At 40.2% G+C, this 19,103-nt stretch overlaps 1 protein-coding gene across 1 annotated transcript in view; it reads left to right on the top strand.

Moving 5' to 3' along the window:
* Positions 1–363: 363 nt before the first annotated feature.
* The window catches only part of Col19a1 (collagen type XIX alpha 1 chain), a 326,054-nt gene continuing 307,314 nt past the window's right edge, over positions 364–19,103 (top strand). Inside the window, exons 1-2 of the mRNA XM_051152999.1 lie at positions 364–560; positions 13,643–13,769. Coding sequence (XP_051008956.1) covers positions 13,676–13,769 — 94 coding nt within the window. The 5' untranslated portion in view covers positions 364–560; positions 13,643–13,675. The remainder of the gene's footprint in view (positions 561–13,642; positions 13,770–19,103) is intronic.

The following is a 19,103-nucleotide window of genomic DNA, read 5'->3' as shown; positions in this document are numbered from 1 at the left end:
ATAACAGTAGTCTACGGAAGCATGATATATTTAACAGTCACAACATACCTTTGTGGATGCAGACACAAACCTACCAGCAGGATGATGATTTGAAGGCAAGCCGACTCGATTAACTTTAGATAAAGTCCAAACATGGAAGTGAAAAATAAAACATACATGATATTCTTTTTATTTTTAGCTCAACTGTTAAAAAAGCAATTATCTACCTGCGAATGTATACCACACATTGCACTTTGAGGACACTTCTTCCTAGTCAGAAGTGAGAAAGCATCTGCCCCCAAATGTCTTTGCTTCAGTGAAATTGTTATTAAAACAGAAACCCGAAAGACATAATTCCCGGCTCTGTGTGATCAAGGAAAACCTGGGCATGAGTTGGCTGAAGACTGCCTTGCGGAGTCCTCCGTGCTCACTGAGTGGGAGGGTCACACTGGAGGGACGAATAAGGGCAGAGATGCGTCCCGCTTCCACTCGCTGGGAGCTGGCGCGGGCCACTACGCGGTGGTGCGGCAGCCCTGTCCGGACTCCACCGCGCCTCCCAGGGGCTCAGATACCAACTCAAGGTAAGCTTTGCAGCTGTGCCACCCGCAGTTTCTCTTTATGTCGCCTACACAAGCCTGGTCTATGTCATATGCTGTGTTTCTAGTCATTTGCCTGCATCTGTTTTTAAAGAAAACGTCAAAACGGTGCTATACATGTGCACATATTTCGGGGTTAAATCTGCCCACCTGCGGTTACGCATTCCCACGCGGAACCAAGGGAACCGAGTGCATTTGGCCAGATCAGGCCACTTTGATATGCTACCTATAATGTAGCTCATGTTTGAGCGTCCAGGTCACTCGGGCTTACGCGTTCCACTTTAGTTCTCAGTGGGTTTTCTGGGTGGGTTTGGGAAGCAGAAGTGTGTGCTATGCTGATCCGGGTAAAAAGGACACGAGCTACAGAGGAAGGGGTAAAAAACACAGAGCAAGCTACTAATTCTGCGGGGCTGCGGTCTGGGGTTGGGATGCTGTGCTGGGGACAGGCGGAAGGCAGGACGCGCAAGCTCGGCCGCCCGGGTCTCTCGTGGAGTTACCCACTTTGACCCGCGCAGGAGGTCCCAGAGCTCGGTTTAAGCTGACAGGGGTGAGGATCCGGCACTTGTCCCCTAGTGCCTGGCCCTAAGCCTTTCTCAGCCCGCAGAGTGCGCAGCTCGTCCGGTCGGAGCGCAGCCGCCATCCCCGCTGTCCTCGCTGCCGCGGGCGCCGCGGGGACGTCAGGGTCCCAACGCAAAGGGACGCCGCCCCGCCTCCCCTCGCGGCCCTTAGCTCTGCGGGAATCTGGCCGGCGCCGCAGCCACCAAGGCCAGGAGGAGGGAGCCGACGGCATGGTCCAGGAGAAGTTTGTTGGCCCGGAACCGAGCGCGCAACCGTTCAAGCTAGCCTCTTTGAAGCAGGCGGGCTAAGAAGCTCCTAACCTTACCCCAGCTAGGTCGTGGAGGGCTCTGGAGCCAGTGGAGAGGGTGGGCAGGTTACCCATATGGGTTCCACTGCATAGGAGACAGAGAGAAGCGTATGGTGGGTCTCGGGGGGAGAGTGTACTCGGCAGTAGAAAGAATGGGACCCAGATCTGAAAATGAGTACTTTTAATAGAACCATCTAGGAATTGCGACAGTGGGTGATGTGAGACCTAGCTAGAGGCTGGGAAATGTTAGGGTAACAGAAATAAATTGTGCTGTCTCCTCCCACCCCACCAATTCAGAGACTACTCACTTCCAATCTCTCCTAGGAGAGGAGGTCCAAGGAACAAAAAGATGTGAGGGAGGTAAAGGCTCTTTAGAGGAATTTGCATCTGCCCACTCCCCACCCCCAAGAAAGAGCTACTGAAAGCCACACTCCTGCACAAATCAAGGACTACAGTTGGGCTTTAAGGGAGGAGAAGGAAGCCTGCCTGTGAAGGATGGCCCAGTGGGCTCTCCTGAATAGACCAGCAAAGCTGCTGGGCCCTTTCTAAGTAGAGAGCTCTTCACCAGGTGCTTGCAAAGGAGGAACTGGGATGCCTATGTGTTCTCATGGTGCATACTGTAATTCCCCAGGCCTGAGTCTAAAGGATGGAGCTTTCTGATAGGGATAATTCTTCAGGGCACAACAGAGAAGGTAGCTCCCAGGGATAGAAAAGCGGTTCTCCCTTGAGGAGAAAATGCAGGAAGTAACTGCCAGGCACTTCCTTGGGGGTTTTAACCAGAATGATTTCACAGAGCGTGAAGAAACCTAAGTGAGGTGTCCCAAGAGAAAAACATTATGACAATGGAGCAGGAGAGCCAATCCATCTGAACACAGGGAAGGCAAGGACCAGGAGGAAGGGGAGACTACCACGTGCAACCATGGTTATCTCCGAGTCCTTCCCACACACATGGAAGGAAGCCCATGGTATTCATCAGAAATGGAGATGTCCCATCTATTGTTTTTCTGGCCCTGCAGTTTAATCTCTTTTTGCTGAAGTTTCTGTTCATTTTCTGAAGCAGCAGAAATGAGAGTTAGGTCCTGAATAGGTGGCCCTGGAGACAGGAGAAAATATACATGAAAACCATAGGAATGTGACTAATGGCATCACAAGCAGAAACCAAATGAAGAATGAAAATCAAGCAGGCATGAAAAGAAGGAGGGCTATAGATATACTAATATACAGCTCGGAAATGCTAGTGCCTGGTGGAAGGCAGAACAAGTGGGGAGAGCCCAGGTATTCCGGGCAGGCCCTGGTGGCAGTACGGGAGACTTAGCAGAGGCGAGCAAGCAGGGAAGACAGAGGGAGGGCACGTATGAAGGCTTGAGGGTGTCAAGGGGTGAGCGGCCATGTGCCTGGGAAATCAGAAAGCACAAGTTGAAGTGAAATCTAAGATGAAGAGAGCTGATCCATACCTGCAATGAAAACACTGGAGAGCAGAGGCTGAGAAGCCGCGGGCGCTGTACACTGTTGTGTAGACCAACAGCAAGAAAACCAAGTGAGGAGATTGCGTACTAAGTTTAACAGAGAGATGGTGGTAGTAGACGAACAGGCCTATCTCAGCCACATGTAGATTGTGAGTTGGTAACACCCCTCCCATGTGTAAGAAACCAAAGGCAATTGTGCAATTTTAAGACAATCAGAGTGGCCAACAGAGGCATTCACATAAGAGAGAAGCTGGAAACGGTGGATGAGTTGGGGGAAACTACACAAATATGTCAATATGGAATTCTAAGTGATACTGTATCATAGGCAGTGGTGTGTTTATGAAAACCAGAGCTTGTAGTCAGAAACCAGTGTAGGTCACCGGCTGCAGCTGCTCACATTTGGAGTATCTGAAAGGCTGGTGCAGAGAGCTGTCATCCAGAGAGGTATGTTAATGAAGCAGACACGCTGTCAAGAACAGAGAAAACTGCTTAGATATGCTCAGATAGAATTTGGGACCTGACATCTTTAAGGATGTGAACATTGTTTTTGAAATGAAGGAGAAGTTCTATGGAACCTTGAAGTATTTGAGTAAATTGGTCAGTAGTACAAATGTTAGTAGTCAGGGAATATGTTTTGTGGTGTGTGTGTGTGTGTGTGTGTGTGTGTGTGTGTGTGTGTGTGTGTGTGTGTTGGGGGGGTACAAATCAACTTCAATACTGTTATTATCTTTGAAATTCACTAAATTACACTCACCAAGCTTCTGCTTAGTAAGTTTTTCTATACTTCCTTATAATCTCCTATTTATATGTATCCCTCTATGAATTTAAGTAGTCCAGTTCTCACTATATTGGCCAAAAGTTCTCAATATTTCTTTTGCGTTCATCTAAAAAAAATTGCCTTAGACCATATTCCTTCTACAAGTTGGTTGCATTGCTACCCACTGATACTAGGATTACAGGGGACTACTGAATAAAATGCCACTGTCAGTTATTACTGTGTGGTACAGAGCACTGAAGAGAGTAGGGGAGTTCACTCAGCTTACAAGGCAGTGGGTGGTGAACCTAACCTGGGATGGTACTCACAGAATACTCAGAGGATGGTGAAGCCTTGTTAGAAGGGAGAGAGAATCAATTTTCAACAGTTGGGAGATAGAAATGGGAGGGAGGGAAGAATGGGAGGATACAAGGGATGTGATAACCATTGAGATGTAGCAAGAATAAATTAATAAAAAATTAAAAAAAAAAAAAAAAGAAATCGCGGAAACAAAAGTGGAGGAAAGGAGTCTAATTAGAAGTCTGTTGCATGTTTCAGGACTAGAAATGGCCTCAAAGTGAACAAATGCTTTTTGTGGAGAAAGTCTGCATAGTTTCAAATGACATCATGCCTTACAAAGGGCTTTGACAGACTTACCTCCAGGTCTGAGGTACATAGGAGGGAAGAAGAAATTGAAGACGATTTGTAATTAAAACATAAAGGAGAAGAGATTTCTGTGCAGCATATAAGGGGGTAAGTTGTGGGAGTTTTCTGTGAACTTACTCCAGTTTCAATAGTAAAATAAATGATGAAGTTATAAAACAAATATACATCTATTCCAAAGCAGTTGCATTTAATTATTAGCTTTTAAAAATTCTTTATGATTTTTTTTTTTTTTTTTGGCTTCCGTCCCTCTTGACAAAAGATAGAGTCTCAAGATTGACAAAAGAGCAGATGTGTGACACCTGTTGTTTTGCTTGTTTACACTGTGTCTCACAGCATAACAAGGCTTTCCTGCTGGAGTTGTGTATGGACACACTGGAGCACAGTCAAGATAGTTTGATTTAGAAATCAATCATCTGCCCTATTATTTAGCATTCCCTCTGTAAAGAATGCTATGAAAACGTGTTTTCTAGCAGACATTTGACAGGTCAAAAATATTTTTTCTCTATCCAACAAATCCTTTATTGGAACAAATGAAATTCCTAACAAGGATGATTGTTTTCAAGATCAGACTTGATGTACTCATTTGAAAAACTTCAGGGTTTTGGAGCTTTGTCTAAGTTTTTTCATAATCTTTCCAGCGTACTTGCTTGAAAGTGGAGATGTGTTACTTAATGTAACAGCCTACATAAAATGAATCTGCATCCTTTTCCACTTTCTCCTTTATTTTTATGTGTGTCCTCTTCATATTTTTTGTTTGTTTTTTTTTATTTTATTTTGGTGATAGCTCTCATGTAATACACAATTTCAAAGATGACTGATGCACATGTAAAATGTTAAATGACATAACAGTAAAAATGTTCACATCTGAAGAATAGATGTGCTTTAATTTTATTTACTTAGGCTTTTAGTATCAGGCTTCTGAACTAACAATCTCACTAGAAAAATCACCATCATTCTGTTCCATGGTCCATCCACTGGTCCATCACTCCATCCCCTGGTCCATCACTCCATCCACTGGTCCATCATTCCGTCCACTGGTTCATCATTTCATCCACCGGTCATCATTCCATCCACTGGTCCATCATTCCATCCACTGGTCCATCATTCCATCCACTGGTCCATCATTCCATCCACAGGTCCATCACTCCATCCACTGGTCCATCACTCCATCCACTGGTCCATCATTCCATCCACTGGTCCATCATTCCATCCACTGGTCCATCATTCCATCCACTGGTCCATCATTCCGTCCACTGGTCCATCACTCCATCCACTGGTCCATCATTCCATCCACGGGTCCATCACTCCATCCACTGGTCCATTATTCAATCCACTGCTCCATTATTCCATCCACTGGTCCATCACTCCATCCACTGCTCCATCATTCCATCCACTGGTCCATCACTTCATCCACTGATCCATCACTCCATCCACTGGTCCATCATTCCATCCACTGGTCCATCATTCCATCCACTGGTCCATTGCTCTGTCTTCTTGGTCAGATTTCCTGTCCTCCTCATGTGTTTTTTAAAAAGCAATGAGTGTGTTTATTTTGCTCTCCTAAACCACAGTGATAGAAGGCACTTATTTATTTAGTTATTTAGTGTATGTCCATTACATGAATTGATGTATACAACATGAAAAAAAGGTGCCTATAGATACCAGATGGTGTTGGATTCTATGGAACCGGATTTACAGCCAGCAGTGAGCTGCCTGGTGTGGATGCTGGTCACTAAACCTGGGTCCTTTCCAAGAGCAACAAGTGCTCTTAACTACTGAGCTATCTCATAGCCCTGACACCATGAACTTTTATTTCACTCATTGCTGTGTCTCCGCCCAGTTAATGGTACATAATCGGCCTCTCATGCTATGAATGGAATGAAGGAGTAAAATTTTCAGTCGTTCCTTCCTTTGATCGTCATGCTTTCTGTACACAAATATATACTATACATTATTTTTTTTTAAAAAGCAAGGAATCCTTCAAAAGCTATCTTCCTTAAAATCTTTTAGGTTTAATGATTGCTTTAAAGATTTTGAGAAGGGGATTAAGGAAGTTGAAGAGATAGTATCCAAAAGTAATCTGGTCGGTAAAGGGTAGGTTGTAAGCAGAGGTGGGTTACAGGCAGAGCTATCTGAAGGACCTCGGAGGGTTTGTTTAAGAAAGTCAACTGGTGTCTGTGAAGGCTGGTGAGTGCTGAGTACACTCACAAGTATGGCTTTTCAGTGTGTGGCACTGGAGAGGAACTATCACGGTTCCGATTGGGACCTTGGCAGGGGATACATGGATATTTATGAGGAAGCAATGTGAGATGCAAGGATCTGAGAACTATGGCCTGGACCCTGCTATTAAACAACATGTGGTAATGCAACAAAACAAAACAAAACAAACAAACAAACAAACCCATGTTTTGATCAAGCAAACATGGGATAGTTCTTCCCATGGAAGTTTTATTTGGGAACAACACAGAAAACACCCGGTTCAGCATAATTTACCTTTAAAAACTTAGGAAATACTGATAACAACATAAAGAAGTGGAAGATAGAAATGAGGTATACAACTGGATAGAAGAGAGAGATGGGTAGGTGAATGGATGGATAGATAGATAGATGGATAGATCAATTGATCGATAGATAGAAGATATAGACACATATGTAAAGATAGGTATTATAAAAATGATCATATTAGGTATCAGGCAGGCAAGCAGACAGACAGACACATGCCAAGTAGGAAACAATAGATCTGAAGGAAGATGACAAGGGATTCTGGGTAATGTGAAGTTAAGGAACCCAGTAAGTGTTTACAGAAGAAAGAAAGCTTGGCTATCAGAAATTTCAGAAGTTAGGACAGGGAATGAACAGATTCTTGTGTAAGTTTCTTCTGACCTCACCAAAAAATAGTGGTAGGAGGTTCAAGCATTTGGTCAACTCATCTTATCCTTGAAAGACTTTGAATAAGTCAGGTTACTGCTAGGTTCTTTCATTCTCTGAGAAGCACAAGGAAATTGTTGGGAGATATCAAGACTGAATTCATATGCCTGTGACTTTATAGCTCTGTAGTTCTTCTTTGTTGCTGTAACAGGAGGCAAATTTTTGATGAAAATGAATTTTAAAATCATTTAACACTAACCATTGAGATGTAACAAGAATAAATTAATTTAAAAAATTTTAAAAATTACAGAATAAAAAAAATCATTAAACACTTGGAAGAGACAAGCATAATATCGAATAAGACTAATATTCTATAGCTTATATAACAGCAGTCACCTTTAGAGTACATAGTTCAACACATACATGTATGCAACTTCCATACATTAAATAACATGTCAGTGCTCCTGACTTGCAGATGAATGGGTCAGATATAGGGACATTCCATAACTTGCATACAAGTGGCAGAATCCACACAAGAAGTGAATATTTTAACTATTCTGTTTCCGTGTTAACTGATCAACTGAGAGAAATCACCACAATTACAAACCTCACTGAAAATTGTATCAATGCATCAAACAGAATTCATTTAAACTAGAATTCACTTATTTAACACTTGCTAACAGACATGAAATAATAGCTGTGATTAATCTACAAGGTCATGTGAGGATCAGGACTATGCTTATATCAAGAATTCAAAATAAATAAGACATAAGACCAGATGTTTCATATTTAGAATCACACATACAAATTTAACATTGCTATTGCTGCCTCTAGCTATTCATCCAGAAATATCTAAACCTTGAATTAATTTTAAAATGCTGAACTGAGCAGTTGGTATATGCATGTAGAATCAAAGACGGTGGACTTATTTTTCTTTAAAGAGAGTCTATTGACAGAAGTTAGACATTTGTGTGATGAGTGCCTTTCTAGTTGGCTCTTCACTAAACTGTGGATAGTGGCATATAAGTGATTTATGGCTCCTGTATAACATTTCTAATAAAACTGTAATTGTCAAATAATTTGAAGGATCCAATACATTTTTTCATTACAAATTATTTCCATTTTAGCCAATTCACTATAGTAAAGTTAACTTAAATAATGTTAAGCATTTGTTATAGGGATCTAAAACACTTTACTTTGTTTATTTTATGTGTATGGATGTTTTGTTTACACTTATGTCTGCATAGCAAGTTTGTGCCAGGTACCCATGGAGACAAGCATAGGGCATTGGATCACCTGGGATTGGAGTTAAAGATCAATGTGAGCTACCTCGTGGGTGCTGAGACTCAAACCTGCGTCTTTTGGAAGAGTGGCCAGTACTCTTATCTTTTGAGACAGCTCTCTAGACCCACTAGAGATTTTATCTGCTGAATCTTTCATTTTAATGCCTGTACAGTAGGAATATAAATTTATAAAGATGATAATGTTAGCTCAATATTATAAAATGTTCGATAATATTGCATATATCAGTTTCCTTTTAAAAAAGTTTGAATATGTCCAGTTGTAATTTTAAAAGTGGGACTCAATCCAATAACAAAATAGTTTATGTAAAATATGACTATGTCAATTAAATCATTATATATAAATATAATACTTCCAAACAGAACCATAAATGATAAAATTGTATTTAAAATTCAGAATCATGGTATTTAATACTAAATGTATAAGCAATAAATGAAAAATACAATAAGTTATATTTAAAAAGTCTATGTATGAAAGGATGTCAGTAGACTGAAATGGGAACCCAGGGTCTCTATGTAAATTATAAGTTGAAAAGGGGTTAAAATACAGAATATATGAAAATACAACCTAACGACAGCTAACTGGGAAAGCAATTGAGTATCATTTCTCTACAGAAATACAAATGTCCACAAGGTACATAAAATATGTTTAATATCACTAATACTTAGGAAAATACAAATCAAAACCACAGTGAACCACCCTCTTACACCATTAGTATGGTAACTACCAAAAAGAAAGAAAATAGTAAATGTAATGGAGGGCATGGAGAAATCAGCACACCTGCGCCTTAGTAGTGGAAATGTGAATGGTTCGAGTGTTATAGAAAAACAGCATGGTGGGTCCTCAGGAAGGTAAAAATATGAGAACCATATGGTCCACCCAGCATTTTCTTCTTTGAAAATATACCCAAGAGAATTTTAAGTAGGGACTCAGATTTATGTTTGTACATCTATACCTATAACAAATATTCATGATAGCAGATGGATGGGAACAACCAAATATCCATTGATGGATGAGGAACAAAACAGGTGTTTGCAAACAGTGAACTACCTTTCAGCCCCCAAACAAGAGAAAATTCTGACAAATGTCACAACACTAATTAACTTTTAGGACCTTATGTTATTGGCCCCTAAACAGTTTAGTCAGTGAAGTGCTTGATACACAAACGTAAAGACCAGAGTTCAGTTCCCAGAATCCAAATAAAAAAATTTGGGTGTGGTGGTGTGAGCTTGTAAACCCAGCTTTATGGAAGAGAGCTTGCTGGTCATCAGGCATACCCTAACCAGAGAAAGTAAGGCTAATGAGAGACCTTCTCTCAAAAAGCAGGGAGGGTGGCTCCTGAGGAGTGATACCTGGAACTGACCTCTGCCTTCCACACATACACATGTATATTTACACCCATAAACATATGATTGTAGGCACCTTTGGGTACACACACACACACACGCACACACGCACGCACGCACGCACCGCAGATATTATACTAAGTAAAATAAAATCACCAAATAAAGAAGACCAAAGTGGAACAATTCTGAATATTTAAGGTATCTACCATAGTTAACTTTGTAGCAGGGAAAGTGGAATGATAATTGAGTATTTTCAGACATGACCTGGAAAGTTTTGCCTAACAGACTCAGATAGTCAGTTCTGTAAACTGACAAGAATTGTGGAGATGGATGAGGGTAGGGATTGCAAAGCAAAGGCAGTGAACTTACTTCCACTCATATGCACATCTAAAACTGAAATTGTCAAAATATGAGTTTTAAATTATAATATATCTTACCATAATTTTTAAAATGAAAAAAAAAATCACTTGTGTGGCATGGATTTAAAACTATTGAAAAAGATGGAAGATTTAAGTGATAATAATCTTTAAGAAGAAGAAATCTAGAAATATTTCCCCAGCACTAATAAAGATTAAAGTATATATTAAAACACTCAGTTGAATGTTACATGATTATATTCCCTAATATATAATTATATGGTATGTAGAACTCTATTGCTTTCTCTTTGTTTTTTTTTTTTTACTTTCTTTCTTTCTTTCTTTCTTTATTTATTTATTTTTTATTAATTTATTCTTGTTACATCTCAATGTTTATCCCATCCCTTGTATCCTCCCATTCCTCACCCCCCCCCCCCTTTTCCCATTATTCCCCTCCCCTATGACTGTTCCTGAGGGGGATTACGTCCCCCTATATATTCTCATAGGGTATCAAGTCTCTTCTTGGCTACTTGCTGTCCTTCCTCTGAGTGCTACCAGGTCTCCCCCTCCAGGGGACATGGTCAAATGTGAGGCACCAGAACACGTGAGAAAGTCGTATCACACTCTCCACTCAACTGTGGAGAATATTCTGACCATTGGCTAGATCTGGGAAGGGGTTTAAAGTTTACCTCCTGTATTGTCCTTGGCTGGTGCCTTAGTTTGAGCGGGACAGTTTATTCAGATTATATCCTGATTGTTATCCCTTCACTTATATTTTCCTGTTCCCCCTCTCCCTCCCTCTTTCATCCTATTCCCCTCACTAATTCTTGGTTTAATTTCTGTTTCGTTGACTAATCTTTTGATGAAAGTGGGGTGTTGAAGTCTCCCACTATTAATGTGTGGAGATCGACATGTGGTTTAAGCTTTATTAATGTTTCTTTTACAAATGTGGGTGCCCTGGTTTGGGAGCATAGATGTTCAGAATTGTGATGTCATCTTAGTTGAAATTTCCTCTCATGAGATTGAAGTGTCCTTCCTCATCCCTTTTGATTAATTTTGTTTGGAAGTCTATTTTATTATATATTAGAATGGCTACACCAGCTTGCTTCTTGTGTCCATTTGCTTGGAAGACCTTTTTCCAGCCTTTTACCCTAAGGTAATTTCTATCATTGTGGCTAAGATGTGTTTCTTGAATGCAGAAGAATGTTGGGCCTTGATTATGCATGCATTCTGTTAGCCTGTATCTTTTTATTGGAGAGTTGAGACCATTGATGTTGAGAGGCATTAATGACCAGGGACTGTTAAATCCATTGATTTTGATATTGGTTGTTGTAGAGTACTTGTGTGTTTGTCTGGTAATGTTACAATGAAGTTATCTATTACCTGTGTTATCCTGGTTGTAGTTAGGCACTTCGGGTTGGAGTTTTCCTTCTAGTAATTTCTGTAGGGCTGGATTTGTGGATAGGTACTGTTTGAATTTGTTTTTGTCATGGAATATCTTGTTTTCTCCATCTATGGTTATTGAAAGTTTCACTGAATAGAGTAGTCTGGACTGGCATCTGTGATCTCTTAGGGTTTGGAAGACCTCTGCCCAGGCCCTTCTGGCTTTTATGGTCTCTGCTGAAAAGTTGCATGTGATTCTGATAAATTTGCCATTATATGTTACTTGGCCTTTTCCCCTTGCTGCTTTTAATATTTTTTCTTTGTTCTGTACATTTTGTGTTTTGATTATTATGAGGCAGGAAGATTTTCTTTTCTGGTGCATTCTATTTGGTGTTCTGTAGGTCTCGGGGACATTTTCTTCTATGATTTTGTTGAAAATATTTTAGGGCCTTGGAGTTGGGTGTCATTTCTTTCCTCAATTCCTATTATCCTTAGGTTTCATCTTTTTATGGTATCCTTGATTTCCATGTCCATGGTGTTAGGAAATTTTCAGATTTAACATTTTCTTTGATGGTTGTATCAGTTTCTTCTATGGTATCATCTACACCCTAGATTCTTTCCTCCGTCTCTTGAATTCTGTTAGCAAAACTTACCTCTGTAGTCCCTGTTTTCTTCTCTAAGTTTTCTTGTTCCCTGCTTTCTTCTGTTTGTGCTTTTATCAGTTTACATTTTCGTTTTCATAACTTCAACTCTTTTAGTGATTTCCTTCACCAGATTGTTTTCATTTTCCTGAAATTTTTTGTAGTGATTTTTTTATTTCCTCTCTGTAGGCCTCTGTCGTGACCTCTCTAAGATCCTCAGTCTGTTTGGCTGCATCTTCCTGTATTTATTTATGGATTTTATTCATTTCCTCCACAATCATCTTCATTATGAAGGATTTGAGGTCATTTTCTTGTGCTTTAGTTGTGTTTGAGTTTCCAGCGTTGATATATTTGGGATAACTGGGTTCTGAAGATGTCATATTACTTTAGCTTTTGTTGTTTGGATTTTCACCCTGGCCTTTAGTCATCTTGCTGTTTCTGACACTGGGTAGCAGTTTCTGGTATTTTTCACTGGCCTTTGAGAGCACTTCATTGGTGAGTGTCCATAGGTCAAGAACCCTTACCTGTGGGGATCTGGGAACCCTTCCCTGGATCAAGAAAGTGACCTAGGTTTAGCTCTGAGGGACTTTGCTCTACATCCTGGGCTCCCTACTGGGCCAGCAGAGGTTGATATTGGTGCTCTGCATCCCAAGATTCAGTCTGAGAGAGTATAGGTACAGCCCATTATCCTGCATTTGGCTGGGCTTTGGAGACCGTACCTTAGACCACTTGGGCCCTGGGGCCTTGGTTCAGCTACCAGAGAGTGTGGGTTCCATGTGCTAGCTTGTGGCTTTTAGCTGGGCTTCAGTGTGCATGCCCATGCCCGTTCAGGCCCTGGGGCCTTAGTTCAGTCAACCATAGGATGTAGGTGTAGGTACAGTGCCTTAGCCTTAGTTGTTTGGCTGTGCTTTGGAGAATGTGTCCACAGTGGCCTGCCCCACCCCCACCCCCATACTGTGCCTTGGCTCTGCGGGGTGATCAGAAGTCAGATCTATCCCAGATCCCCAGTGGTCTGAGGTCAGATCCACCCATTCTCCTGGTTCTCTCCTAGATCAGCAGATATAGATGCTGGTGCTTCACCGCACTCAGTTCAATCCAGACACTGAGTCTGAGATATAGGTTGCAGGTGATCATCCAGACTCTGCGGACTAGGCACCCATCTTCTGTGGACCAGTTGGATGGCCTGAGGCCAGACGCAACTGTGCTCTACACCATGTGGACCCTTCTCACCAAGGGTTCTCCAGGTCTTGTGGTCTGTAGCTCCTGGCCCTTACACTAGGTTCCATCCTGCCGCTCAGACACAGTACATGGTCAGCACCGCCATTTTGGATCTCCCCTACTTTCTCATTGTTTGTGATGATTTTGTGACTATGATAGAGCAGAACACAAAAACTCAACTTGAATGCTTCTGCTATTGCAGGTCTGTGGCCCTTTGTTCCCATGGTTTCAAGGCATGATGAGGCACACTGGCTGTTGGAAACTGTGGACTTGGGTGGCAATGTTCCTGCTTCCTGCTTTCACTTGTGTGACAGTCAGAGACAAGTCAGGTATGTGGGTCACCTCTCTACTTAATTGATAAATGTTATCTATAGTCCTTAAATAATTAAAAATCCATTAAAGCAAATCTTGTAAATGTTGGAAAGGCCACAGATTAGATCTGCTGATATACACTGGAGAAATCAGTGTTTTCTACCACTGACATTTGTATAGATCTTCATATAGCCCATGGCGAACTTCCACATTTTTCATGTGTATGTTAATTAACTTGTTCTATAATGGAAACTTGTAAATGTGATTATTTTCATGTATGTCTCTGTTCATATATCTGATATTATCTCACATTTTAGGCCTTAATATTTGTTCAAGTTGTAAGTCTGAAAGTTCAGCAGTAATTGCGATTATCAAGGACATGTCTACCCTTAATTGAGAAAAAGTAAAAACAGCCTCTGAAGTGTAAAAAGAAATAAAGTTTAATTATATTTCATCTCTGTGGTGTCTCAGATGAGGGAAACAAAAGATGAACACATTTTCACAGGATTCAATAAAATAGATAATATTTATTTTCAATTATTAAATTTATGAATTGTCTTTTTAAATATTCCTAAAGGGCTTTCCAGCAAATTGGAGCATTTGTATTCATCTCTGACTTTTAAAATTAATTGTGCCTGTAAAGATTATTAACTTACACATTCTTCGTTTTGCAAAGTTGAAGGGAATACATTGGAGAGGCTGTTTGCTGAAATAAAATAGAAAGTTTCCATTTCTGTTGAGGATCAAATGAGATATATTCTGATTATAATCGCACATGGTGATGTATCTTGAGACAGAATCTTAGTCTCTATATTCTCTTAACAATTTTGATGAATAGGCATAAACTGCCTCTCCATGACACTTTTGAGTTTATGCACACACCAATTAAAATTGGCACTTATAAACATTTAACAAATATTTGTGCCTCTTGATTACTTATAAAAAATTTCACATGACACTCATGAAAGTTTAAATATTCTATTAATATACTACTATATTAATATACTTTGTGATTGTCATAGTCTTGAGTAAAAGCACCTTTTCTTCAGCAAGAAATAAATGAGCAGCAATGTTTAAAAACTGCTGCCATGTTAATGTAAAAAGTTACTTAGGGAAAAAGCAACTATGTTGTGACAATCTGCTCTCTGAAGCTTATGTTTCTTTCGGAAGAACAGGTGCTGTGCTTTATGACTTAACACAACTTCCTTGACTAGAAATGGAGTCATGTGGTACAGGGTTTTGGCCATCTAATGGCTTTGAATAGAACCATGGTTTGAAGGATCTATGCAGATGGTATCGGGTTTTGGTAAAAGAATCACCAGCAGGTATGGATTCCTGTCCAGCAGAGGTTTCCATTTACTGTGGAAGCCCTGGTGACTTCAGTATTTTACATCTTTGACAAGCCAACCAGTTGAGTCTAATGCAAGATGACTGGGCAACAGCACACTTGGGCAAATTGTCACTTTTGAGATAATTAAATGCCATCTTATTTACCTTCTGAATTACTCCTTAGCTGGTTATCTTCTGTTATTTTGTTTTAATCTCTAGCTTTAGTAACTTGTTTATTATAAGAACTTTTATTGTGTTTCTGCCTTTGATAAAAACATAGCTTTGCTGTATAAGTTAAAAAAAAAAGTTGTTAGCCATAAAGGCCATTGCCTACCAAATATCCTTAGAATCCAGTCATTTTACATAACCAAACTTCTATACTTTGGAATTCTTCTGAATATTTATTCTCTACATTGAATATTGTAGTTCTTTGATCAAGTTATATTGTATATATCACTACCTAAGTGTATTCTAGCTCAAAATATCTTACCTAATTAGTTTCTTTGAATGATTTTCTATCTAAGAACCCAGATTGTAATTAGATTCAGAAATCACATAGCACTGAAGGAAATTAATAAAGAAGACATTGAGTTTTCTCAAGCGATTCGGTAGAGGGTTGCCTGTAGAGTAAGAAGTGTATTCTGAGCATGCCATGGACATTGCTTCATCTCAAGTGTCATTTGCATTAATTGAAAACCAGCACAGCACCATCAGAGGGACAGTTGGAGAATATGACACACAGGGTCTGGCTTGGCAAGAGACTCTTCTTGTGTCCTGTCTTGTGTGTCTGATTCACAGTGCAAGGTTCCCTTTTTAGTTTCCTCATGTGCAGACCTGTGTGTGTGGTCACTAAACATTTACCGGAGGGAAGTGATTACATCTAAAAATAAAGTCTTGCAAATCTGAGGGAGAGGCTAGGGTTTCAGGTCTGGACTTGGTAAGGTTGTCAACAGTTTACAGTTAAAACTGAATGTGATACAGGATAACTCGAGTCTTCATTGCTTTTCTTCATGCTCCATAGACCTTAATGTTTACTTGGAGTATCGCTGCAGATGGGACAGAATTCAAGGATACTATGAAATTTTCTATAAGAAAATAAATGGGAAAACCTTTAGTTCAGGCATTTCTGATCTTTGATCAATCTTTCATTATACTCACATTATGAGATGAGATACATTTGTGTATTTTCATACGGACAATAAATTTCCAGTTGACTGGTAGCTTCTGCTCAGCTGTCAGGGTAGAGAAGAAAAATGTACTAACATATGTAAAATACTTGGCAAGCTTCAAGTTTGCTTTAATCGGTTGCTTCAAACTGGGTCCTCTATAATAGAAACTTCTATGGCTCATGGTTAGTTTCTTCGTGTAATGTATGCTTAAGCATAAGTACTAAATTATTATGTAAGAAATCTTTGTAAAAACAGAAACCCAGAGGGAAAAGCAAGGTGAAATAGATGGCAGGATAGCATCTAGGAGCATTTTTTAAAAACAATTTCAGACCTCACGTAAACTGTCTTGCTGGTATGGAGAATGCTCACAGGCCCAAAGCCAAACACAGAAATGCCATTAAGTTGATTCTCCACCAACAAACACAGAAATGCCATGAAGTTGATTCTCTACCAACTGAGAGGAACAGGTTATCATTCTGAAGTATAGATTACATTTATTAACAGACAAATCTCCTATGAATTTCATATAGAATTTTTAAGTACATCTTAATGTTCAGTATGGTACCACCTAGAAATCTTCATAGTGGCACATGTAGCATTTAACTCCTAACATTGGAAAGTGGAAGCAAGCATCCCAGTGCCTAGAGAACATGCCTCTTAGCCAAGCAATTCCTCTGATTGAGTTTTGGATCAAAGCTAAGTCATGAATGGACTTGTGTGACCTTTTGTGACCTCTCCCTTAAAATAGCTGTGTCCCCTTATAATTTTCTCATTTACCCCCTCCCCCAATAGTATTTTTTGTTATGTTGTAGTCCAGTAAGCTTTGACTACTTTTGTTAGCCATTGGTTTACTCATGGCACAGAACAATGCATATTCCGTTCTCATTTGGCAGTGTATAAAGTAACGTCACAAGGGCTCCAGAGCACAGCCAGTAACAATGAGAAGAGAAGCTTCCCCACAACTTCTACGCAATAAAAATTCAGTTCTAGCCTTCAGAAAGAAATGTGAGATACAGAGCAGTTATGCAGCTTGTCTTCATGTGGGACTTCCAGCGGCAGGAGCGGAAGCTGTCTCTGACTCTGTTGCCTGCCTGCTAACTGAGCTGCCTTGTCTAGCCACAGTAGGAGAAGATGTGCCTAGTCCTTGATATGCCAAGGAGGGTTGATTTAGGTTGATATGCTATGTGTGAACCCTTTCTCTGAGGAGAAAGGGAAAGAGGAATGGGGGACATGGAAGGGACTGGAAAGAGAGGAGGAAGGGGAAGCTGTGATGTAAAGTAAATACGTTAATTATTAAAAAAAAAAAAAAAAAAAGAAATGTGAGAGATGGCTCAGTCAGTAAACAGTTTGCTTTTTAAGTAAAAGGACCTGAGTTCAGTTCTCCAAAGTCACTTTTATTTTTTTTAAAAGCTAAGCATGGTAGCACACCTTAGTAATTCAGCAATGAGGAGGCAGGGATGGTCAGAGTCCTGAGGTTTGCAAGTCAGCCAGCCTAGATTACATAGTGAGTTCCAGGCCAGAGAGAGAAGCTGTCTCAAATGGCTCCTCTGGACTCCATATATACACATGTACACATCCACCCAGGTACACACATGCACTTGCACACACACACACACACACACACACACACACACATACAGACACACACTACAGAACAGCTAAGGGACCTTTACTGCCCATCTGTGACAAATTAAGCACTTCCACATATGTGAACAACTAGTGTCTTTACTTCTCTGACTCTTATCTTAAGGAAAAGTCCTAAGTGGTATCATAGGTAAAGAAAGTAATTTTCCTCAATGAATGTTTGAGATTGATAAAAAGAACTATCAAATGAGCTAGATTTTAGCTTATGGTTTTATAAGTAAAATCTATTGAGTACATTATGTATGTGTCTGTGGTTATGAAGAAAAAGGAAAATCAAGATAGGAAATAAGCAAGGGAAGTAGTGTAATTACTAAGGTGCTCTGATACTCATCTCTTCTTGTCATACTTTCTGTCCCACATGCTTCAATGAATTATGTCATTCATTCATTTGTGTGAGCTTCTCAGAGTTGATCTGTTTCAGTTTTGTGGGCAGCTAGCTTCCTTCCTTCCTTCCTTCCTTCCTTCCTTCCTTCCTCTCTCCCTTCCTTCTTTCCTTCCTTCCTCTCTCCCTTCCTTCTTTCCTTCCTTCCTTCCTCTGTTGATAAAGATTTTACTTGGCATTTAATATTTGTACATGTTTCTGGGATGCAGTGTGATATTTTAATATGCATATACATGTGATGATCAAATATGGTTAAGAGAATTTATATGTTCTTAAACATTTCTTTATGTTGCGAGGCCTTAAATGTCTATTTCCTTATTGTTAATACAATTTATAATAAATTACTGTTAAGTGTAGTTGTTCCTTCTGTAGGACAGAACATTGAAATCCATTTTCCAAGATCCCTCTCCTTCCCTCCCTCTCTCTTCCCTCCTTGTCTGTTCTTCAGTATTAGCTGCTTTTCTAGTTTTTGAGACAAAACACCTAGCATAAGACAGAAGGGTTTACTTGGCTCACACTTTAAGGGTTCGGGCGTGGTAAGGTTTCTAGCATGGTAAGAAAGTCATGCTAAAAGGAGCCCGAGGCAACTGCTCATGTTGCAGCTCAGTCAGGAAGCAGAGATGAATGCTGGTGTTTAGCTTGCTTTCTCCTTATTAGTCAGTCCAGACCCCCATCCTATGGAATGATGCTGCCCATAATTAGGCTTGGTCTTTTCTCCTAACACAAGCTAATCCTAACAGAAGTTTCCTCATAGAAACACCAAGAAGTTTTCCTTCTAGTAATCCCAGATCCTTTCCATTTGGCCTTGAGCATCACTCGCTCTTGGA

The sequence above is a fragment of the Acomys russatus genome, chromosome 11 (genome assembly GCF_903995435.1).
Source record: "Acomys russatus chromosome 11, mAcoRus1.1, whole genome shotgun sequence".
In the NCBI taxonomy this organism is placed as follows: domain Eukaryota; kingdom Metazoa; phylum Chordata; class Mammalia; order Rodentia; family Muridae; genus Acomys; species Acomys russatus.
Note: the sequence above shows the minus strand (reverse complement) of the source record. Positions and strands in the feature narration are given on the sequence as shown.